The sequence below is a fragment of the Calypte anna genome, chromosome 8, assembly GCF_003957555.1.
Source record: "Calypte anna isolate BGI_N300 chromosome 8, bCalAnn1_v1.p, whole genome shotgun sequence".
In the NCBI taxonomy this organism is placed as follows: domain Eukaryota; kingdom Metazoa; phylum Chordata; class Aves; order Apodiformes; family Trochilidae; genus Calypte; species Calypte anna.
The window spans coordinates 16,719,350-16,739,681 of NC_044254.1; the positions used below are offsets into that span (position 1 = coordinate 16,719,350).

The following is a 20,332-nucleotide window of genomic DNA, read 5'->3' on the forward strand; positions in this document are numbered from 1 at the left end:
CCTTGGAATCAATCAGTTCAATAACATTTCATCTGCTCTCCTAAAGATTTATCCATCTTATTTTACAACTGTCTTCAACCCCCAAACCCTCTTCACTGCATTGGAGAGTCTCTCTTTATAGATGTTCACTATCATAATAAAATAAGGTGAGAACCTGCTAGAGAAGTCCTAGTATTTAACTTGAGCCATATGCCATGGAAGAAAAAGCACCCCAGTTGATAATTACAGAAGAAATATTAACTTATATATAACTTTTGAGCCATGACTCCCTGATTACAGAGTAAGAAAGGTCAAGATTTTTTCACTTTCCATTAGTGAGTATATTTTTAATGAGACATTTCATATGCTTTGAAAAGCTTGCAACATACACACACAGGGAAACAACAGTTATTTTTTGGTGTTGAATGTAAGTTCACAGAGAAACCGTTTACAAAACAAAAGAGCATAACACAATTCTGAGCTCATGACTTACAGCAAACATCTCATTTCCCTTTGCAGTACTAGAACATTTTTCAGGACGGAAACACAGATGGAGTCCCCCCAGGTTTACACAATTCACATGACTTTTTTTTTTTTTTTAATTTATTTATTTAATTTATTTTTTTATTACTAAATGTAAAAGCCTTGAAACATGGCCAGAAAGAACCGTGGATAATACACAGTCCCATTAGGAAGCATTTTACTCAGAAATACACAGAAAACTTGCTCTATGATAGAAGCCAAAAGTTTGCAAAGTACTTTCCCAGAGTCCATTTAGATTTAAAAATAGATAAGTAGTATTATGATACAGCAGTCACATGTGGTACATTTGATCTATTTTGAGCTAAAATTAATAAGCACTTTGAGAACGTGAAATTGATATACTAATTGCCATAAAATAAGATATAGTTTTCTCTCTGTAACAGACTTGCCAATTTAAATGCATGACTAGCAAAAAATGAAGATACATGTTATTTTAAGTTACTAGAAGTGTTACTATAAGCTTACAGTAATTATAAGAACTCAACTTCACTGTATTGCTGTATGCCTAAATCGTCTGAAAAATTAATATATATGCAGTTAGTTGCCAGTTTTCAAGATGTGCTTAACAGTGCCAACTAATTTTAAAAAGCTACTGATTTTCCTAGAAGCTGCACTCCCCCTAACAGAAATTCAGAAATGGTTAAAAGCAATAGGACTGTTAATCCTGATTGCATTGCCTCTGCCTTGTTTTTCTGGAACATCGCGACTGTGAAGTAAGGATTTAGACAACCACATGACTCCCAAGTTTAACAGCCCAGATTTTCAGTGCATCAAGCCTAAGTAAGAAGGTCAACAAATACTGTGGTTTGACCTCAGATTAGAGCCAAATCATATCTGCAAATAATTTTCATAGTGTGATACCATCATTTGACAGATTTTTGTTACTCTTGCAAAGCAGAGGAGTGGGGCTTTCAGCGGGGCTTTTAAGAGCACTTCTGAGTTCATAAAAAGAATTTCCTTACAGTTCTGGCATGCAAAGGGTTATGGTATCACCAGCACCTATTGCCTTCTCACAACCCTAAGAGTTTTTTTGTAAATTCAAGGTAGTGTCTATACAAATTGATGTCTTCCCAAAATTTTTAACAAATTCCTCCAATTTGAGTATAAACCCACACAAGCTACAAACTTCACCACTGAAAAAGCTACTGTTTTTAGCTTTATTGTACATTTGAGAAATAATAAGCAGAAATTCAACTGACATTGGATAAAGAGAACAAATGGAGAATCAACCTCTTGTCATACTTATTATGAATATTTATTAATAAAGACAATAAACTCACTAGCAGAAGTTACTGCCTTTTTATAGGAAGACATTTACAAATCAACCTGCATAAACAAGTAGTTATCCATGTAACGCATTTGAAACAGAAAACTATGTTTTAAAAACAATTGTATTTAATATTTTGGTCTTCAATAGCATAAAAAAAAGTCAGAATTAGCATCATTTTTAGTAACCTCAGCACAGCTCTCTTTTACATGTGCTAATACCTCCTGCAGAACACTGAACTGAATTGAACTGCCCTGGCAATCATTTAGGATTAAGCAGTGAAGCAAATGGATCTGTAGGGCTCCTTTGTGTAGGGTGGAAAGATTCACACCACTCTGGGAAGCAGCAGGACACACTGATGAAGGCTACTGAATCCCATCCTTGAGGAGTGAACACTCTGTGACAAGTTCCCTAAACCACACTATTTTCAGCTGCATGTACTGCTGCTTTTCTGTCCCCTGTGATAAGAAAGTGGCATTTGGGTGCCTGTTTCACAAAGGAGAAAAAACTGTAACTGCCACAGAAATCTATATAAATAGCACCTCAATACTTACAAGAATTTCATGTATTAAGTGTCCCAAGAAATAAAGCTTTTATTATATTAAACAGGGTTTCCTAAATAAAGGGAAACACTTTACCTTCATCTCTCTGTTCCTTAGTTCCTTATTTGTAAAAATGGGAACAAGAAAACCTCCTCATTTAGCAGCATGCTTTAAAAGTAAATTCAGTGTTCACAAACCAGCTGTATATGAAGATAATGATTTCTGTAAAAAGCTCCCAAGGAAAATAATAATGTTTGGAGTAAAGAAGGCAGACAGACACACACTGGAAACAGTAAAGGAAATAAAAAGCTCCCTTTGCTTAATGAGTACTGTTCAATGTCCTGTGCACTGAAAGTAGCAAGATCCTTTAAGGGTGGGGGGAAGCAGGAACATATAAACACACAATTTTCTCTCTTACAATGTAGATGGCAAGGGACCAAAAATACAGCCACAAAGGCAATTTTAATTTTGCGTTTCCTGCCTTTTAAAATTTGTAACATTAATTTTCCTTCTTGCTTTCTGATTTTGATTAAAGAAACTTAAAGGATTTTTTAAAAAAAGAAACTTAAAAGTCGTCAAGTATCACATTGGGGCACTATATAGATTAAGGGGTGGTTCATCACTAGGCCTTCCCATAAACCTCTGCCACATCAACTATGAAAATCTCTCTCAGAAATGTTTTCAAACAGAAGAATGACAAATTTCAAAAATATTGGGTTCCTTTCATACTTCTTATGACAAACAATCCTGTTGATCTACTTGCCTTTTTTCACATTTCTTCCTAATCCTTACGTTTGTTTTGCTGCATTTAGCTGCCTGGTACACATTACACACCGGCAGATTAAGAATGTGACAATTTCCTAACCCATAACAAACACAGAAATGAAACAAAGTTGCAGCACATCCATTAAAAACTCTGTAATGTCAAAATTGTTAAGGTTTTAAGAGTGCTACAACATTTCACTTTAAGATGCAATGGGGATAGTTGATCCAACACTGCATTGAATAATTACTTTTTTGTTCCACAAAATGAAAGGGCACAAAGTGGAACGGAAAGGACAGAAGCAGGGCAGAAACGGTTGTTTAATTTTATTTTTTATCCATAGCATTACTAAAATAGCAAATAACTTTCTCTTAGAAAATAGAAAACAGTTTGAAATTACATGTGTGTGTATTACTGTATAAATTCCAAACCAAAAATAAAATGGAGACACAAAACTAATCTGGCTGAAACAGACCTAGGTAGAAAGACAGCCTGAAAAAAAAGATGAAGCAACAAAGGAGGGAAGGGGTCTATACTAGTATTTGAAAGAATTTCCAGAAGAATCAGAAGAATACACAGGAATAAGACAAAACTTTAATTTCTAAATATAAACCTTTCTCCTTCTCTTCTGATACCAATTTTAGTTTGCCCAAGCAAGGAATCCTCCAATCGCTACATGAGCTCTTCAACTGTAAGAGCTCCTTCTTAAACTCACTCTTAATTCATGTACAATAAAGGTCTGACAGAACTGGAAGAGTTGCACCAGAATTTTTTTAAAGCTTATATATTTATATAAGAGGTGCAAACTTTGTCAGCAGCAAGAAAGCATCCGTTTTGCAAAATAAAACTAATACAGATAGATCTGGTGAGGTGATCACAAACTCTGAGAATAACTTTGCAGAGAAAACATACATTGCTATTTAACTGCCCAGGAAAAGAAATTGATGTATCAGTAGAAAATTCATGGTTTTGCTTGTTTATATATATATATATAAACCATTCATAAATCAAAAGCAAAGAAATTGGACTAGGTGGTACAGCAAAATAATCTTAAGGACAGTCCATATCATTATAGCTGTAAGTCAGTAAGAACTCCCAAACCATGCTGCTTACCCAAATGCACAGAGCCACCTACTAACCCTGAGCTGGTTACCTGCTTCCACTCACCACCTGAATAAAAATAAGTGAGATGCTGCTCTCTGCAGATTATCTTGAGTTGTGGGGATTTACAAAGACTGTGTAAAAGCTTGCCTCTGCAAAATAAAAAATAACCTGAGAAGCCAGTAAGGCTGCTCTAGCCATGTTCAGCCCAAAAATACTTCGGTACATTTTGCACAGTCCATGTTCCACTATTTGCTTGAACTGTATCTCGTTTTACTTCTGTACCTTTTATTCCCCTCAGAAACACATGAGCACAAATCTTAACCAAATGATATTCAGGTAACACTCCTCCAATGCTGTAGTTCTTCCTCATGAAATATTGTGCTGCTTGCTTTTTTTTTTTATTTATTTTTAACTGGAAATATAAAAATTGATTGGTTTGAGCTTTGGTTGTTGTTCTTTTGGGTTTTTTTGTTTGTTTGTTGGTTTGGTTTTTTGTTTTATTTACCAAGAAAAGAAAAGCTGAATTTCCATCCTTCACTTTCACTAAAAATTTCTCTAACCCCTAATAGCACAAGTGTGATAGCAAGACTCAGCAAAAGAACCGAATCTCAAAAATGCTTGAATAATCCTATACTTAGTAGGCAAAGTAAGACACTGAAAACCACAGCAAAATAACGTAAACATTAAGCAAAGAATATTTTAGTTAGTATCTATAGTCAAAAATATTAAAATGTCAAGCTAAAAATGTGAAGCTAAAGACTTATTTTGCTTGCTATGTCAAAAACATTGACTAAGATGTGCATGGAACAATAACTGGCCATCATCTCCACCCCTGTGCATTTACTAGAGTATAATTATATTTCTTGTAATAAAGCTGTTACTCCTCACTTTCCCTAAACAGAAATCTCATCATGTAACGGTGGCAGTAGCGGTAATTTCCTCTTCTGAGGTTTTCCATCAGTTGCAAAGTGAATTCTATCTAGATACAAAGTATCCGCCTACTGAAGTTACCTCTACATACTAGCCTACTATTACCACTGCATATTTACCCTCATGAATTGTAACAACTCGAAGGACCAGATTTGTATCTGCCTGTAGGTCATCTTTCAAAACTGTTCTAATTTTGCTGTCCCTTCTTAAACACCATCAACACTGAAGAAGTACTTGAGAAGAATGATTAGCTGGAAGTATTTTTAAAACTGCAACATCTAATTCTAAGCACAGTATTTTAGTACTTGGCATAGCAGTCCTCTAAGTCAGTTCTAAACTGTCCAACACTGTGACAATTAAGCTGTGTTTAGACCACAAAACCACACCAGCCAGAACAGACATCTATAAAAAAGAGTATTTTTTGTTTGTGGTTCCAGGTTGTCTCCTATCTAAGGATACTGCAAAGTTGGTGCTGCTGCAGCAGACAAGTAATTCTGATTTAGATAATCCTCCTCCAAATACACAAAGAAACAACAACCTCCCAAACAGTAACAGATGTCAGCAGCATCTACAATTTAATCTTTCATGAGAGAATATGCTCTGCCATATGATGAAACATGAGAAAAAAATTAATGCTACCTTTTCTTCAATAGCTCTCAATGTAACCACAAATAGGGAGATTTATTCTTCCATCATATTCTTAGAGCACAAGTTTTCCAGTGGCCTCCTCCCAGCAAGGAAACAAGACAAATAACATTAAGAGATCTGTGAAACAGAATAATCAGAGGTTTTTTCCTACCACATGAAGAAGTTAATGCTCCATATTACTAATAAATAAAAACTAGGCTTTCATGTGTGTAAACAAGTTTGGATCTGGGGGGTTTTGGTTTAGTTTTTTTTCTGTTGTTGTTGGGGTTTGTGTGGTTTCTTCGGTGTGTGGGTTTTTTTGTTTCTGTTTTGGTTTTTTTACACCTAACACTACTGTATTTCTGTTATTTGGAAAAGGAAAAATATTCCTAATGCTACAATGCCATTGCTGCTACTTGTTTTACCAGTAAACACTTAAGTGGGACTAATAGTATTATTTCTTTATTTGCTTGCATCTTCCTTCTTTGGTCTTTACTACCACTACTTCAATTCTCAGTAAACTTCCAATATTGTCATATGCTCAAAACACTGAATGTATTCTGTCTTTTGCAAGAGCAGCACACATCTTCTTCAACTGACTATGTCTCCTTTTTTCATTATTAAATGTACATTCAACATGCTATTTGAGAGAAATCCAGATTGTCACCACTGCTCTATTTGTCAGAAATGCACCTGAATATTCTCTTCTCCCCAACTTGCAGACACTTTCTACAAACCCTCTCAAGGGCTGCACAAGTAACAAACAATCTCAAGCTCAAGAGGTTTGCTTTGCTGGTCCAGAACAAGTCACAGAATACCAGGATGGAAGGGTCCTCAAGGACCATCTGGTCCAATCTTTATTGACAAAAGCCTGGTCTGGACACGATGTTCCAGTGCCCTATCCAATCGAATCTCAAGCATCTGATCCACCACTTCCATGGGGAGATTATTCCAATGGCCAATTGCCCTCATTGTGAAAATTTTCCTCTTCTATCCAAGTCCAAAGGGACTGTGAATGAAAGGCTTCAATTTATACATTTTTCATAGTGAACATCTACTACTGTTTTCCCAGCCACTGCACTTTGGGCTACTCCTAACAAGACTGGCAGCAGAACAAGTAAGTTTGTCTGTATTAGAGGAAATGAATGAGTCAATTTAGTTGGTGGAGAAAATGACACTGTTCTGAATAGAACTGTGGAAAACAAGCCAACTACTATTTTCTGTTTGAGATTATTTTCACACAAAAAAGGCAGAACTACCACAAGTTATCCTTTGAAAGAAAGGGCAGTAAGGTTCCAAACTTTATTTCACTTTAAATGAAAAAAATGTATCTTGCAGAAAGCTGGTATCTTCACCATAAAGTGGAAAATTCAGTTCAACTTCAAAAAAGGTAAATGCAAGAGATGCTTTCATTTTTCTTGTCAAAGGTCATACTAGATTTGCTGTGCTTATACCTTGAGCCTGCCTGTACCATTTAGGCCAGCTTTGATCTCTGGTGCTTTCACATCTCTCATTGTGCTACTGCACTGATCTGCATGTCTCTTCTTCCTCCTGTTACTCCCTACTCACATGCTGTATCTAAAATGAGTATGTATGTATTAGTCATCTTCCAGTTTTATTTGTCCTAACAAATACTGAGTACATTCAGGAATAATTAAAAATATGAAGAGGAAGGCTGGTGATCCTTTTGATAATTCAGTCAAAATACATTTTGCTCTGATGACCATGAGGGCAATCACATTTAACAGAGCTAAAATGTTACAATTACTATTTTGGTCTCAGCAGTAAGCAAAAATGGGACAACTTCTTCTGATATTTCAGAATGGTGATGCATATTTTTAAGAAAGTCAGCAGAATTTCTGGTTGAAGGGAAGGCTCCAAAGAGCCCCACAAATTAAAAACCTTTTTAAGTTAATATATCTAATAACTTAGACCAACACTGTCTGATGACAGCAGTTTTTTCACTTCAGTAAAACACTTAGTACATTTTATCCAGTAGCAAAATCCACTTACAACAACATTTCATCCTCTTTCACATCCCTCCTTCTTATCCATCCAACCTAGGGTGGGGCTGCATTTTAAGAGAGATCTATGAAATTAGTGGGCAGGCAGGAGCAAGAGTTTTAACCATTTGAGTAACACTTGAGACCAGTCCTCAAACAGATGTACTGGCACAGAAGGAGCAGCAAATTGTAACTGTGAGCAGAGCAGCAGGGGTGAGGAGGGCAGGAATTTTTCAAGTCAGCTTTACTGCCAAGGAAAATTGGCCATGTAACCACTCTGAAAGCAGCAAGTTGAAGAAAGTTTCATAATTACAGGCTCAAACTTCAAGCTGACAACAGTAACATGCTTTTGTTGCTGTTTGTTTTGGGTTTTGTTTTTTTTTTTTCTAAAAGCATTTAACTGGCAAATATCAGACTCTGCTCTGAAAATACCGATCTTGCCCAGCAGAAACTAAAAAAATTGCTTCTAAATGAGGTCCTAAAAAAACCATCTTAAATAATACCAACAAGTAATTGTGGCTATAATCAACATAAAAATTCAGCCAAATCATCACATAACACTGTCCTACAGATGAATGCCACCATTTTAAAAATTGTTTTCTAATTGGCCAAATAATGTTCTATATGCCTGCAAGTCAATTACTTAGCAAATGCTTTTCTTTAACAAATGGCATAGTTTTAAGCATCTGCTTAAAAAACAAACAAAACCCAAACCCAAAACAAAACAAAGAAAACCCAAACCAAAACCCCCAAAGCAACCACCATCAAAAAATCCCATGTCTTCTGAAGGTAACAACTTTATTGTATCAGTTTAGCTACTAAATATAGCAAGCTTTGAAAGAAACACTGTCCATTGAAAAAATAAAAATTCTCTTTGAAGGTATACAAGCAGCATCTACTACTACAATGAGAAAAAGATCAGACTATGCATATTGCTTTGGTACTGAAAACAATGTACAATGCAACAAAAAATTGTCTCAGGTCAGACTATATGAAAACAGAGGAGAGGGCTGCTAAGAATACAGGTAAGTACACAAAGAACATTCAGACTGTAGGTATATAAGGGACTCCCTTCACACACATCAGAAGAAAAAACTAAAGATGACTGAAACTATACAACACACTAAGGATCCCTGGCACCTGCAGCAGAACCAAAACACAGAATGCCGCTTTGGGTACCTGGCATGAGGCTGGTCACTGGTGCCCTAACACACCTGTGTGTGTGTCTGAAGTAAGACACTTGACAGGATAGCCCTGATACCTGTGGCATTTACCTCTCCCTCCTCAGGCAGAGCATCTCTGGGCAGCTTTCACCAGATCCCTGTTCCAGAATGGAAGAGCACAGACAAGAATGGACCCTTACTCTGCTCACTACTTACTCCCTTTGGCTCCCTATTTTTACATTTTTTGATTCCCTCTTCTTCTTTTATCAGCTGTTGCATGGTTTCTCTCCGTTCTCTTTTTCTGTAGTTCCTCATTCTCAAGGAGGGATCTAAAGTTTTATTAGGAATAAATTGGTACCTGTCCCTGAGGAAAAAGCCAACAGAAACTTGAAGTGGCTGCTTCACAAAAGCAAGAACAGGGCAGAACACTTCTTGCTTCCCATATCACACACAGCTTTACACCTGAACTATCTAGTCTAGACAGAAAATATGTCAGTTACATAGTAATAATTATTCACATGAAATAATTCAGCACCTTCAGCCATCTGTGTCAACCTTTTCCCGAGTGTTCACCTTCGATGCAATGTGTTTGGTATGTTTATTATTTACAAATGTAACAAATGTGGACACATTCATTTATAGTCCAAGAATGTCCCACCTTGGGAGTTCAATATAAAAAAAAAAAGTTAATCTGCAAATGAAATAAATCCTGCATTTGAATACTAAATGAGCAGTTGCATACTGATATAGGTAGAATTTAAAGAGCAATTTTTTGGCAGAAAGCGTGTCATAAAAATAGACAAAATTCAGATGGAAACTGAACTGTTCTTGGGTATTAAGAGTAATGCTGAAAAAACTGAACTAATTTTGTTTTTATGTCAATTTTGCATCTGATCATCAGTCCTCAAAAAATTTAAAGAGGAAAAAAAACCCAATCTGCTAATTTGCAAAAGAACCAGCAGACACCATAAGAACCATTACAAAGCAGTACACACTCTGAACATCTCCCAGGCAATTCCACATCTCATGAAGCTACTGTGGACTTAAACTTCAGCAATCTGATATTCACATAGGCCATTAAATTAAACTAAATGATCTAGCATCTTACTTAACTCTAAAGTTCAGTTTACATAAACAAGTACCTCTAAAATGTATGCTTTTATAATAACAGAGAAACCAGCTTGACCAGGGAATATATTGATACAATCTACACTTTAAGGTTTTTAACCCACAATTCCCAAAGCAGAATACCAGTGCTGGGATCTGCAGTGCAGGCAGAGTCATGAATTTCAATGAGACCACTGCTTCTCATTGCAGAAGTTTTCACAAGGATCAAATGTATGACTGAAGCACTGAATTTTTAAAACTTGCCTGATATAAAACAGTCCCCCAGAAGCAGATGAAAACACATTGCCTTTCATCGTAATGACATAAGTTTGAAGGAAATACCATGATCTTTCAAATTGGTTTGGCATGGTTATGGCAATGAAATGCTTTTTCTTTTCTTCCCTCTCTCTCCACCTACCCTGTTCTTCAATGCAAAACCCTGATTAAAACCTCCAGGCTCCATTTTTATCTATGGATCAGTTAATAAAACGCTTGAATACAGGTAATTTGCATTCAAAACTTTATCTTAATGATAGACTTTGGTGCAGTTAAGTCACATTCTCCCCTTGTGCAAATTAAGGCTAGATTATCATATGCTTAACAATTAGAATTTCAATATGCAATAAACCTATTACTATTACCTGCTACAAGACAAGAAGAATTTGAAACTGCCTAATATCATAGTAATCAAAATTAAGCTTAATTATTACTACAATGCGCCTGCTGATGTATCCAAGTACATACACCCTTAATTATGTCATTCCATGAGAGGAAAGAGGTAAATGGATCCTGGGCATAGGCAAAACAACAATCTCTTTTGCCTTTAAAGTTTGTCTTCACACCAGAAATGCAGTTTCCTCTGTATTAATTTCTTGAACCACTCTGCAGCTGTGGAAGCCTCTGTGTTTACAGATGAGTGTTAACAGCAAGTGCACCAGCTTAACAAGTACATGTTTGCTGGAAGCAGCTTAACTGGAATGAAATAAAATAAGTTCCTGACATCCTCTGAATTCTACAGTATTTTAACAAAAGTAGAAAAGTTAATAAGAGGCAGAGAGATAACTAATGCTTACCTTTATAAATCACCCAGCAGATTAGATATTCATCTAAGAATGTGCTGAAGGAGGATTTTCTAAGCCTCTTGTTTTAACATCCCTGGTAAGATATCTTACCATCTCAGTGTTGGTCTATCACACAGATACCAGGCCTCTCATAAGAAGCAGTGCAAGGTAGAACAGCAACTTCCAGAGGGGAGAAAGAACTTGGCTCAAAATGCTCATCAGGCTTTCTCTGGTAGAGAGATAGGTCATGGAAAAGATTCTTTTGCTTTCTCAGAGTGTGAAGGTCCATTTATCTCTAACATGCAGAGTGTATTATACTTATGGGATTTTCTGAAAAATTTTCTCAGGCCTTCAAAACTATAGATAGATGATATCCCAAAGTAAAGAAACACCAAAATTACACTGTTTAGTCTGAGGTAATAAAAATTGTGGCATACCTTTACTACGTGGTAAAATGTCAAGCAACCCACACAGCCTAACTCTTACCACATGTCTATCTAGGAATAAGTATCTGAACTCATTACATTACAAGCTAGCAAGTCCTCTATGATTACAGATGAGTCCCTCTGGGCAGGGGAAAGCAGAAAATTGTTTAATGAATGAGAAAGTGAATTACTAAATAAAATCTAAATCTTGGTATGTTTCTTAGTTCGAATACCAAACTGGCAAAAAGAGAACTGAAACTACACTAAAAATGAAAAAATAAAACAAAAAACTCTTCTAAAATTCTATTGACTTAAAAATCCAAATGACAGGTGCAGAGATGGAAAGAAGCAATACTTTGTTCTATTTTTCTCTATTGTCATATAACTCTAAAAGATTGAAAAAGCAAAGTTCAACTGCTAGGTACTAACATCTCTCACTAAAAACTTCAAGCCTCAAAGTAACTCATTATATGAACAACGGAAAATGGAAAGGGGCAGTCTGGAGTTACCATTTTTCTATCAAGTTAGCAGGGTGAAGTCTTAAGAAACTATTAAATTAATCTAAGAGCTCAATACAACGAAAAGATACTCCTTTTTCTTGCCACCTCACCATTTAATTGCCAACAGTTCTTTCAGTACTTCCTTTGAATCTGACTGCCATCTGACACCTCAGTGAATTAATGTGGCATGCAAAATAAATATATATAACCAGAAGAGATAAAAACCACAGTTTTCTGCCTATGTAAAATAACTTATCAGTGGATCAGAAAAACACTAGAATTTTGACCAGTGAAGGGCCTAGGAATAAACCAGGATTTTTCAACAGCATGAACCACCAGATGGGCTCAGCTGCTTTGTGAAATCTTGCTCTCAGTGGACATTATTCTGCTCTGATGCTGAAAAAATTGCAAGGGGGATGCCAGAGAGAGAGGCTCAACTGAGCACTGGAGAGACTGGTGTTTACCAGTGCTGATCCTCAACACCACAGGCAGGGCTACCCCAGTATCTTCCTTTTAGTGCCCTGCATAGTAATGTCTGCAAACCAACCTTCAAATTGTTTTATCCCAGTTCTCCTGATATGCAGACTAATGGTCTCAATTTCATCCTGTATTTCCCACCTGTCTATATTCACTTTATTATCAAAAACACAACATGGGCTTTGGAGAAGAAGTTTTCTGGCTTGTGTTTGTACAAACAAAATGGGGTCCTGATTCATGACTAGCCCTCATAAACACCAGGGTAACACAAATAAATAAAGTTACACAGAGGAATGTGTGTAATCCTTTCCCAACCATACCAGAAAGAAAACAAACAAACAAACAAAAAAACAAAACCCAAACAAACAACCCAAATTGATTTTATCTTTTAGTTTTGCAACTCATAAGACTCACAACTCACTCACTCCATTTACCTAGTCACAGCTCCACCACTGCTACTTTGTCCTCTCCCCCATTCTCCTGGAAGCATTTCTACCTCACAGCACAGTATGGCAGGAAAAGACTTGCAGTAGAGCCTGAACCCACAGCACCACAAGGATCCTTTGGCAACACGAGCAGGCAGTGCAGCCCCTATTTTGTATCTGTTCTCCAGTCTCTGTGCCACATCCCACCTGCACTGTCAGTGTAGCTACAGTGAACTGGATCAAGAAGTCGACCCAGGTTAACTGAAGTCCTTTTTTGCTTTCCCTTTTCTGCAAGGTTATTTTTAACCCAGATCTATCTCAAATTCAGTTCAACTTGTTGTCTCATAAATAGTTGCTCCAGCACACTTAAGGAGCACAGAGGCAGGAAAAATGTGGCAGGGGGAAAGAAAAAAAGAACTGCAACTGAAATAAATGTTCATGAAATAACACCTTGCTACCTGTTACAAAGATAAAGCTGGAGAGCAGCACTGCAGGGCACTCTTTGCCAAGTTTTAGCTGTTTCAGCAGTTTATAAAAAAAATCCCCACCAACTCAAGGTTCCAAACACTGAAAACTCTGCAAGCTTAAGTGACTAGGATCACTGATTAAGTGAAATACACTCTACCTGGGCCTGATCTGGAACGCACCTGTTGTGCTGTAGAGACAAGACCCTTTATTATTGTAGGGTTGGGTTTTTTTAAACGCTTCTGGGCAATCAAGCTGTTCATATTGCCTGTAGTGAGGATGCAGGCAAAACACAAAATCTGACAGGCATCCAAAGGCCTTTCCACAGTTCTTTCCAAAGCAGAGATTCATCAGTTACAGAGGAGCTTAACTGAAGAAGACTCCCTGCCAGCCTGACTTGGCGTGGAACACAGCCCCTGACTCAAGCAGAGCAGCCAACAACACGGGACCTTGCAGTGTTGCATCCTTCCAATTTACCCTCTTACTTCTCAATGTCCACATTCTGCTCCCTGCAGCAATGATACAGTTGATTTTTGTAGCACTGGCATATCTTGCAATAAGGAACAGTGTGACTGCTTAAAAACAGTGATTAGCCTGAGTATTTTTTTCAAGATATTACTTCTGATTGTGTCATATCTATGAGTGTGCATATATGGGTAAATGAACGAACACTAAAGGAACCCAGTAACAAGGGAATGTTAAGTAATATGTAATATTCTGTCTCTAAAGCAGTCTGAGCTTGTAATAAAAGCCTGACTACAACAATTAAGTATAAAAACTAATTTTACCACTTAGAGGTCCTTCTGACCTTTTGTTATTCTACCACATGGCCATGGCTATCATTTACTCTTTGCTAGTCCAAGCACTGAAAAAGCATTTTGTTTTTAATTAAAGGAGAATTTTCAGATGGTGCATACTGGTAGTCTTACACTGGTGATTACAGCAAAGGAATTCTTAGGTTTCTTCAGCAAGCAATTATAATCAGTTGAGATTTTCAGCTTCCAGAGCTCCTTATGGCTGAAACCTAATTGATCAACAGTGAGACAATAAAGTCCCCAGAATATAAGGAAAGAAACTTGAAATACATTGTTCAAGAGATGTTACCCACAGTCCATTCCAGCATCACTGGCACAGGTATTGTTAATTTCTTGTTATACAACACATACTACAGCTGATGTTTTAAAACATGTAAGCAAGACTCCAAGGGATATCCACTTCAAAATCATAGAGAGCATAGACACAGTGAGCAAAAGAAAAAAAGACAACAGCTGTTGAAAACTACACTCAGATCAAAAACACTTGAACAAGAGTCTCTGGAAAAGCAACAGAGAATCAGTAATTTTGGAATAGTAATGGACACAGAGCTTTTCACCTCTACTTCACTGAATTTGATCTTATCAAGGTCAGCAGTGTCAGACCTTTGCCTCATCCAGTCTTTACAGGAAACAAACTTGTGGTCTCCTTTGGTACTCCGTGAGAAAATACAGCAGAATACCCAGCAATGAATGCATATGAAAAATCAGAAAAAAATCTCAGTTTAAGAAATGTCCCCTGAGGAGGTTAAAATCTACTGGCAAAGAAAAATGAAGGCGGCTGCATCCTCCTGTCAAGCACATTTCAAAGGAGCACTACTTACAGAATTAATTAGAAGAGTTAAAAAGGGAAGAATTGACTATAATAGGAACTCTGTCATACTGAAGACACTGTAGTGGGAACACTTTGAGGAGGAGGAGGAATGAATGAACATAAAACTCTCATGCAGAATACACATCATACACGCTGTACTTGGCTATTTAAAGACCACAGAAGTCAAAGCTCGTAAAGTCATGGTAGATTAATAAATTCCTCATGACTAGAAGCTGAAGGTAAGAAGATATGTGTACAGAATTATCTTTTGAAAACGATGTAAAGTTTAATTCTAAACATATATTTTAAGAGTAATTTACTACCATATACTGCTACAGAAAAAGCAGCTAGGACCATCTGAATCCTGGCTAGCACGCCTCAGAAGCCAAGCCCATGTGGTTTCAAAATATATTGGAAAAACAGAAAGCATACAAATCTTCCAGTCACCAAGGAGTGTATTCTGATCACCTGGTCTCTAATCAGTTTGGTGATCAAAAAAGAAACAGACAGTATCAGAACTAAGTATTCTTGAATCTAGGAAAAAATCCCCACCAAACAAAGCACGAAGTGGGATTGTTATTAATTCCTAAACAAACATCTTGCTGTCACCTGTGACATCACCTTGCATATCTAAAGGGGCAAATAATTCAGAGCCATACACAGCAATTACTTCAGAAATCTGCATTATCAAGTCATCTGAAGCAAAACAAAACAAAACAACCCAAAAACTTTCTACAAAATCAGGGCTGTCATTCATTCCAGTTTAGAAAATACTTCTAGTGAAGTTTAAAATTTCCTGTTTCATATAAACTCAGTAAGTTTAAAAGTAACAGATCCACTTCTTGGATTAAAAAAGCATGCTGTGACGTTCTTAAAGCTCTGAGATGTGTTACAGTTTTGTTGCTTTTATGTTGTTTGTGCTACTTTAACAAATGATTCCAAGATAATGAATATTAATAAAGCTAACATTTTCCTACATTAATTGCAACAAATTAAAGTAGACTCCCTGTAGCCTCTTTTTTAAAAATGCAATTTACCGCATGTTGAGACTAAGTCATATGTTGCAAAAAAACCTTCTCAAATACTATAAATTGAGCAGCGAAAAACCCTCACAAGCAATGAAGTGAATAATTTAATTAATATTAGGATAAGGAATCAAACTTAAAGAACAACACACAATTGTGCCTTTTCATATTTTAAATGAAAAATACTTATATTATTAACGAAGCTCAGAACCTGTAGGCTGGCTGCTGTGCTCTGTGGAAAACTAAGAAGCCATTTAAAACAGACACATAGTTTAAAATTGATAAAGAACTCTTAAGTTTCTCTTTAGTAAAGGATCACTTTTAATTTTCATCCTCAAAACCAAAGTTCACTGCATATTAGGACAAACTGAATAGAAGGGCATAGAAAGAAAACCCCAGCAAACTACACTGAAGCTTTCCATCTCATGTTTGTACACACACATCTATCATGTCCTCAAGAAACTTAACCAGCATTCAGATTTTATTAACCTGCAACTTCTGCCTAGAAATACTCTGAGCCATTTGCTCCATTCTCCTACTGGTGTTCACACACGACTCTGTTTTTTCCTTTCCATAGCCTGAGTAAAGTAACGAGTACTGAAGATACTGGAATATGCATGGAAAGCTAAAATAAACAAGAATATAAGGGCCACGGTTAGGTGAACAGCATTTACTGTGCTGACCACAGATAGGGAAAGAGGTCTCAAATTACACTTCATGAACTAGTAAGTACAGTTATCAGTGGAAGCTGCGTTACCCTTCATTGTACTTTCAGAGACCTTAGCATGTCCTTGATCGACACACCATACGCTCCATGAATGGATCAAGGGTATAACATCACCTTTACAAGTCAAACCTCTCTATTTTTCTGTTACCACATGGAACAACTAAGTATCCTGAAGTGTGAAATACCTGCTGTAAGGACAATTAACACACAAAACGGAAAACTGTCTCAGCAATGCAAAAATGGAACAAATATTAAAGCTCCATCACATTTTATGTTCCTTTAGGTTTTAGCTGCCATGGATCATGTAAATAGACTTCAAATCAACTTTCACTGCCAGTAATCCAAATATTACTTCTAATAATTTATTATGTGATAGTATTTGTATAATATTGATCCTCCATAGTAAGTGACTCCTGGTCTTTCCCAGCAGTATGTTAATGATTATCAATTTCTTCTCCTAGTTACAGAAGTAGTATCATTACAGAGCTTTTTGCTACTAAATATACTAAGTAACTGAACACGTGAGCTTGAGGTCTCTAGCAGCATTTCATTTTTAAACTCCAACAAAGGGAGAGAGGAGAGTTCTGAAGCAAATTCCTTCTGAAACTTAAAAAAAAAATCACTGTACTTGGTAATATGAAAAAAAATTAAAAAGAAAGAAAGCACTGTGTGCAGTATTGTTCTTTAACTGCACAGATGAACAGCAATACAGGTACTATGAAGTACAAAATGCAGTGTTCTGTCATCTAAAGTACTTCAAACAAGCCTCTTCACACACATCTTCATTGGTAGGCTGAAATACTTCCAATCAAAAATTTACATCCTCACCTAAATAAATAAAAAATAAAACCAAACAAAACCAGTCGAATTCTCATAAAACATTCAGATGGTGAAATCAATAATACTAATAACACTAATCACACGAATACTACTATTAACAATGAGAGAACTGAAAGGATAACCCACACCACAGAAGAGGGTGGGTCAAGCTGAGCCCCTGGTCCCACAGCTGGAGACTCCTTTGCAGATCCCTGGGAAGCCAGACGAAAGGCTGTGTGGGCATGCACTGGCCTATGCAAATCGGATCACCCGGTCCTACCCCAGACCTCACTAGTAAACACACAAGAAGTAAACAAACTGGGAAAAAAAGCCCACCCAAACAACCAACGAAAAAAAAGCAACTTCAATATTTAAATTCCAAAAAAATGGCAGTTTTAACAGTGTCCATGGAGTTTTCAGTAACAAAGGGTATTGTTGTAGGAACACTGTGCTTGCACAACTGGAGGCTCTCTTATGTCTTGTCTTTTCCCTTACCCATCACAAACATAACCAAAAGTTTTCCACTAGAAACGAAGTAAGGAAATTGACTTACTAAAAATAAAGTCCGGGGTATTTTTTTTCACAATATAATCGACTCTCTATTATTTAAAGACTTTGCTGCAATACTCAAGGCAGGAGAAAAAAGAATCAGCAGAAATCACCCTGCGATGGCAAATTCAGATCAATGCTTTTGTCTTCCATTTTACCCAGGGATCAGGAGAACAACGTTTGCACCGAGCGCTCTCCCGGCGCGCTCCCGAGCGATGTCAACATGCCGCGGGGCTGGGGCGGAGTCCCCGGGCGCGGGCAGGGCCGGCGGGGTCACCGGGGCTGCACGATCCGGGCAGACTTAGGAGTTTCTGACCTACAGTCCCCGCAGCGGGACGAAAACCCTCCCGCAGCAGACGGAGCGCGGCGCGGCGGGCGGCCTCCCCCACCGACAAGGGTGTGTTCGGGGGTGGGGAAAGCGAGCTGGCCGGGGTGAGGATGGAGGCTGAAGGCTGGCGGAGGCGCTGACACCTGCCCGCCGCCACCCCGGCCCCGCCAGCAGCTCCTCCGCCGGGGACGAACACCTGCTGCGGGACAGCCGGACGCGCGGCCCGGCGGCGGCCTCGGCCCGGCTGCCACGGGCGGATTTATCCCGTTTATTTCCCGAGACGCTAAACCCCGGGGAGGGCAGGCGGCTCGGCGGTGGGCTGGTGCCAAGACCGGGGCGGGCTCCCCGCGGCGCCGAGCAGGCCGCGCCGAGCCGGGGGCCGGCGGGCGCTGGCGGCCGGGCCTGCGCGGGGCGGGGGGCTCGGCGCTCCAGCCGCTAGGCCGCGGGGCCTGCGGCGGCGGCGCGGGGCGGGCGCGCCGGGCTCGGGCCCCCGGCCCCTTCTCGGGGAGCGGGACCAAGCGCCGGGCGGAGGCGGAGGATCCCCCCTCACTCACCGCTCTCGATCTCGTTGCCCTTCTTGGCGGTGGCTGCGTTCCCCATGGCCGGGCCGAGGCGGCGCGGGGCAGGGGGTGGGAAGGATGCCGGGCGGCTGCGGCGGGCGGGGGCAGGGCTCGGCTGGCGGGGCGGCGCGGCCCGCGGGCGCGGCGGCGGCTGAGCTCCCCTTGCCCCGCGCTGGGTCTCTGTGTCTCCGGCCGCCGCGGAGGAGGAGGCGAGCGCTCTGCCCCCCTCCCCCACCCCGACACACGGCGGAAATGACGGCCGGGGCGGTGCCTCCGCCCTGCTACGCCGCCCGCCGGGGGCGCGCGGGGCGAGGGACGCTGCAGTCCACGGCCATGGCCCGGGCTGCCGCCGCTTCGGGCGGAGCGCGCCGCCCCGGACCCAGGGAGGGGGCTGCGGGAGCCCGGGGCAGCGCCTGTCCGCGTCGGCAGCAGCCCACAGAGGGCAGGGGCGGGCGGGCGGGCTGCCTTCGGCCTCCGCGCCTGCTGTTGATACGGAGGCGAGGCCGCCTCTGCTCACCCCCGGTCAGCGCTCGGCGTCACGGGGCGGTGGCGTGGGAGCGCTCCCGGTGCCGGGCGCGCTGTCTCGGGGGCGAACCGCCCGCGGAACGCGGCCGCTGGGGCGGGGGCGAGGCGCCTGCTGCCCAAGGTGACCCCGGGAGGCCGAACGCGCCGCGGCCCTGCGGCTGCCCCCGCCCGGCGCCCAGGGCTCGGTCGCCTCCCCCGGAGCATCCCTGGCGGTTCGAGGACACCCACCCCGCGTCCCGCCGGGGCCTGCACCCCCGCAGCACAGGCGAGGAAACTCGGGCTTGCCGCCTGCTTGCAAACTGTATTTACATGGCTCATCAGACCATGGAAAAAATACAGAAAGGAAGCGAGCTGCCAGGAAAGACTTTTTTTCCTCCCCCCCCTTTTGCTGCCACTCGTGTCATAAATAGCTACAGCTATGCTTTTTCAAACGGTATTGTGACTTTCAAGTTGATGATAGCTCTTTTTAAATATATATATTTACCATGTGAAACGCTTCCGAGTGTTTTAGCTCTGGGAGGAAATACTTACCAAAAAGAAGGCTCTATTTTATGTGCCTTAAAGTGGGGCGAGTGGAGAGCAGAAGTGCTGATCTTAGAGATCACAAGGTGTGTATATTATGCCAGGACAATTTATGTGATACCCAGCCTCTTCTGGAAGAATTCTTTCCCCAAGGCTGGAGTCTGCATGAATTGTCCTGGCGGCAGCTCCTCCGGGCTACCATCTTCCACATGGGCTCTCAAAATCCTGTCCTGACCCCCTGGGCTGCCTCTGGTCCAGCACACACTAGCA

The 20,332-nt window shown here is 40.1% G+C and overlaps 1 protein-coding gene across 2 annotated transcripts in view; it reads right to left on the bottom strand.

Moving 5' to 3' along the window:
• Positions 1-19,135, bottom strand: part of PRKACB (protein kinase cAMP-activated catalytic subunit beta) — a 68,361-nt gene extending 49,226 nt beyond the window's left edge. For both annotated transcript variants that reach the window (XM_030454881.1, XM_030454880.1), the window contains exon 1: positions 19,010-19,135. In XM_030454881.1, coding sequence (XP_030310741.1) covers positions 19,010-19,055 — 46 coding nt within the window. In that variant the 5' untranslated portion in view covers positions 19,056-19,135. The remainder of the gene's footprint in view (positions 1-19,009) is intronic.
• Between the last annotated feature and the right edge of the window lie 1,197 nt (positions 19,136-20,332).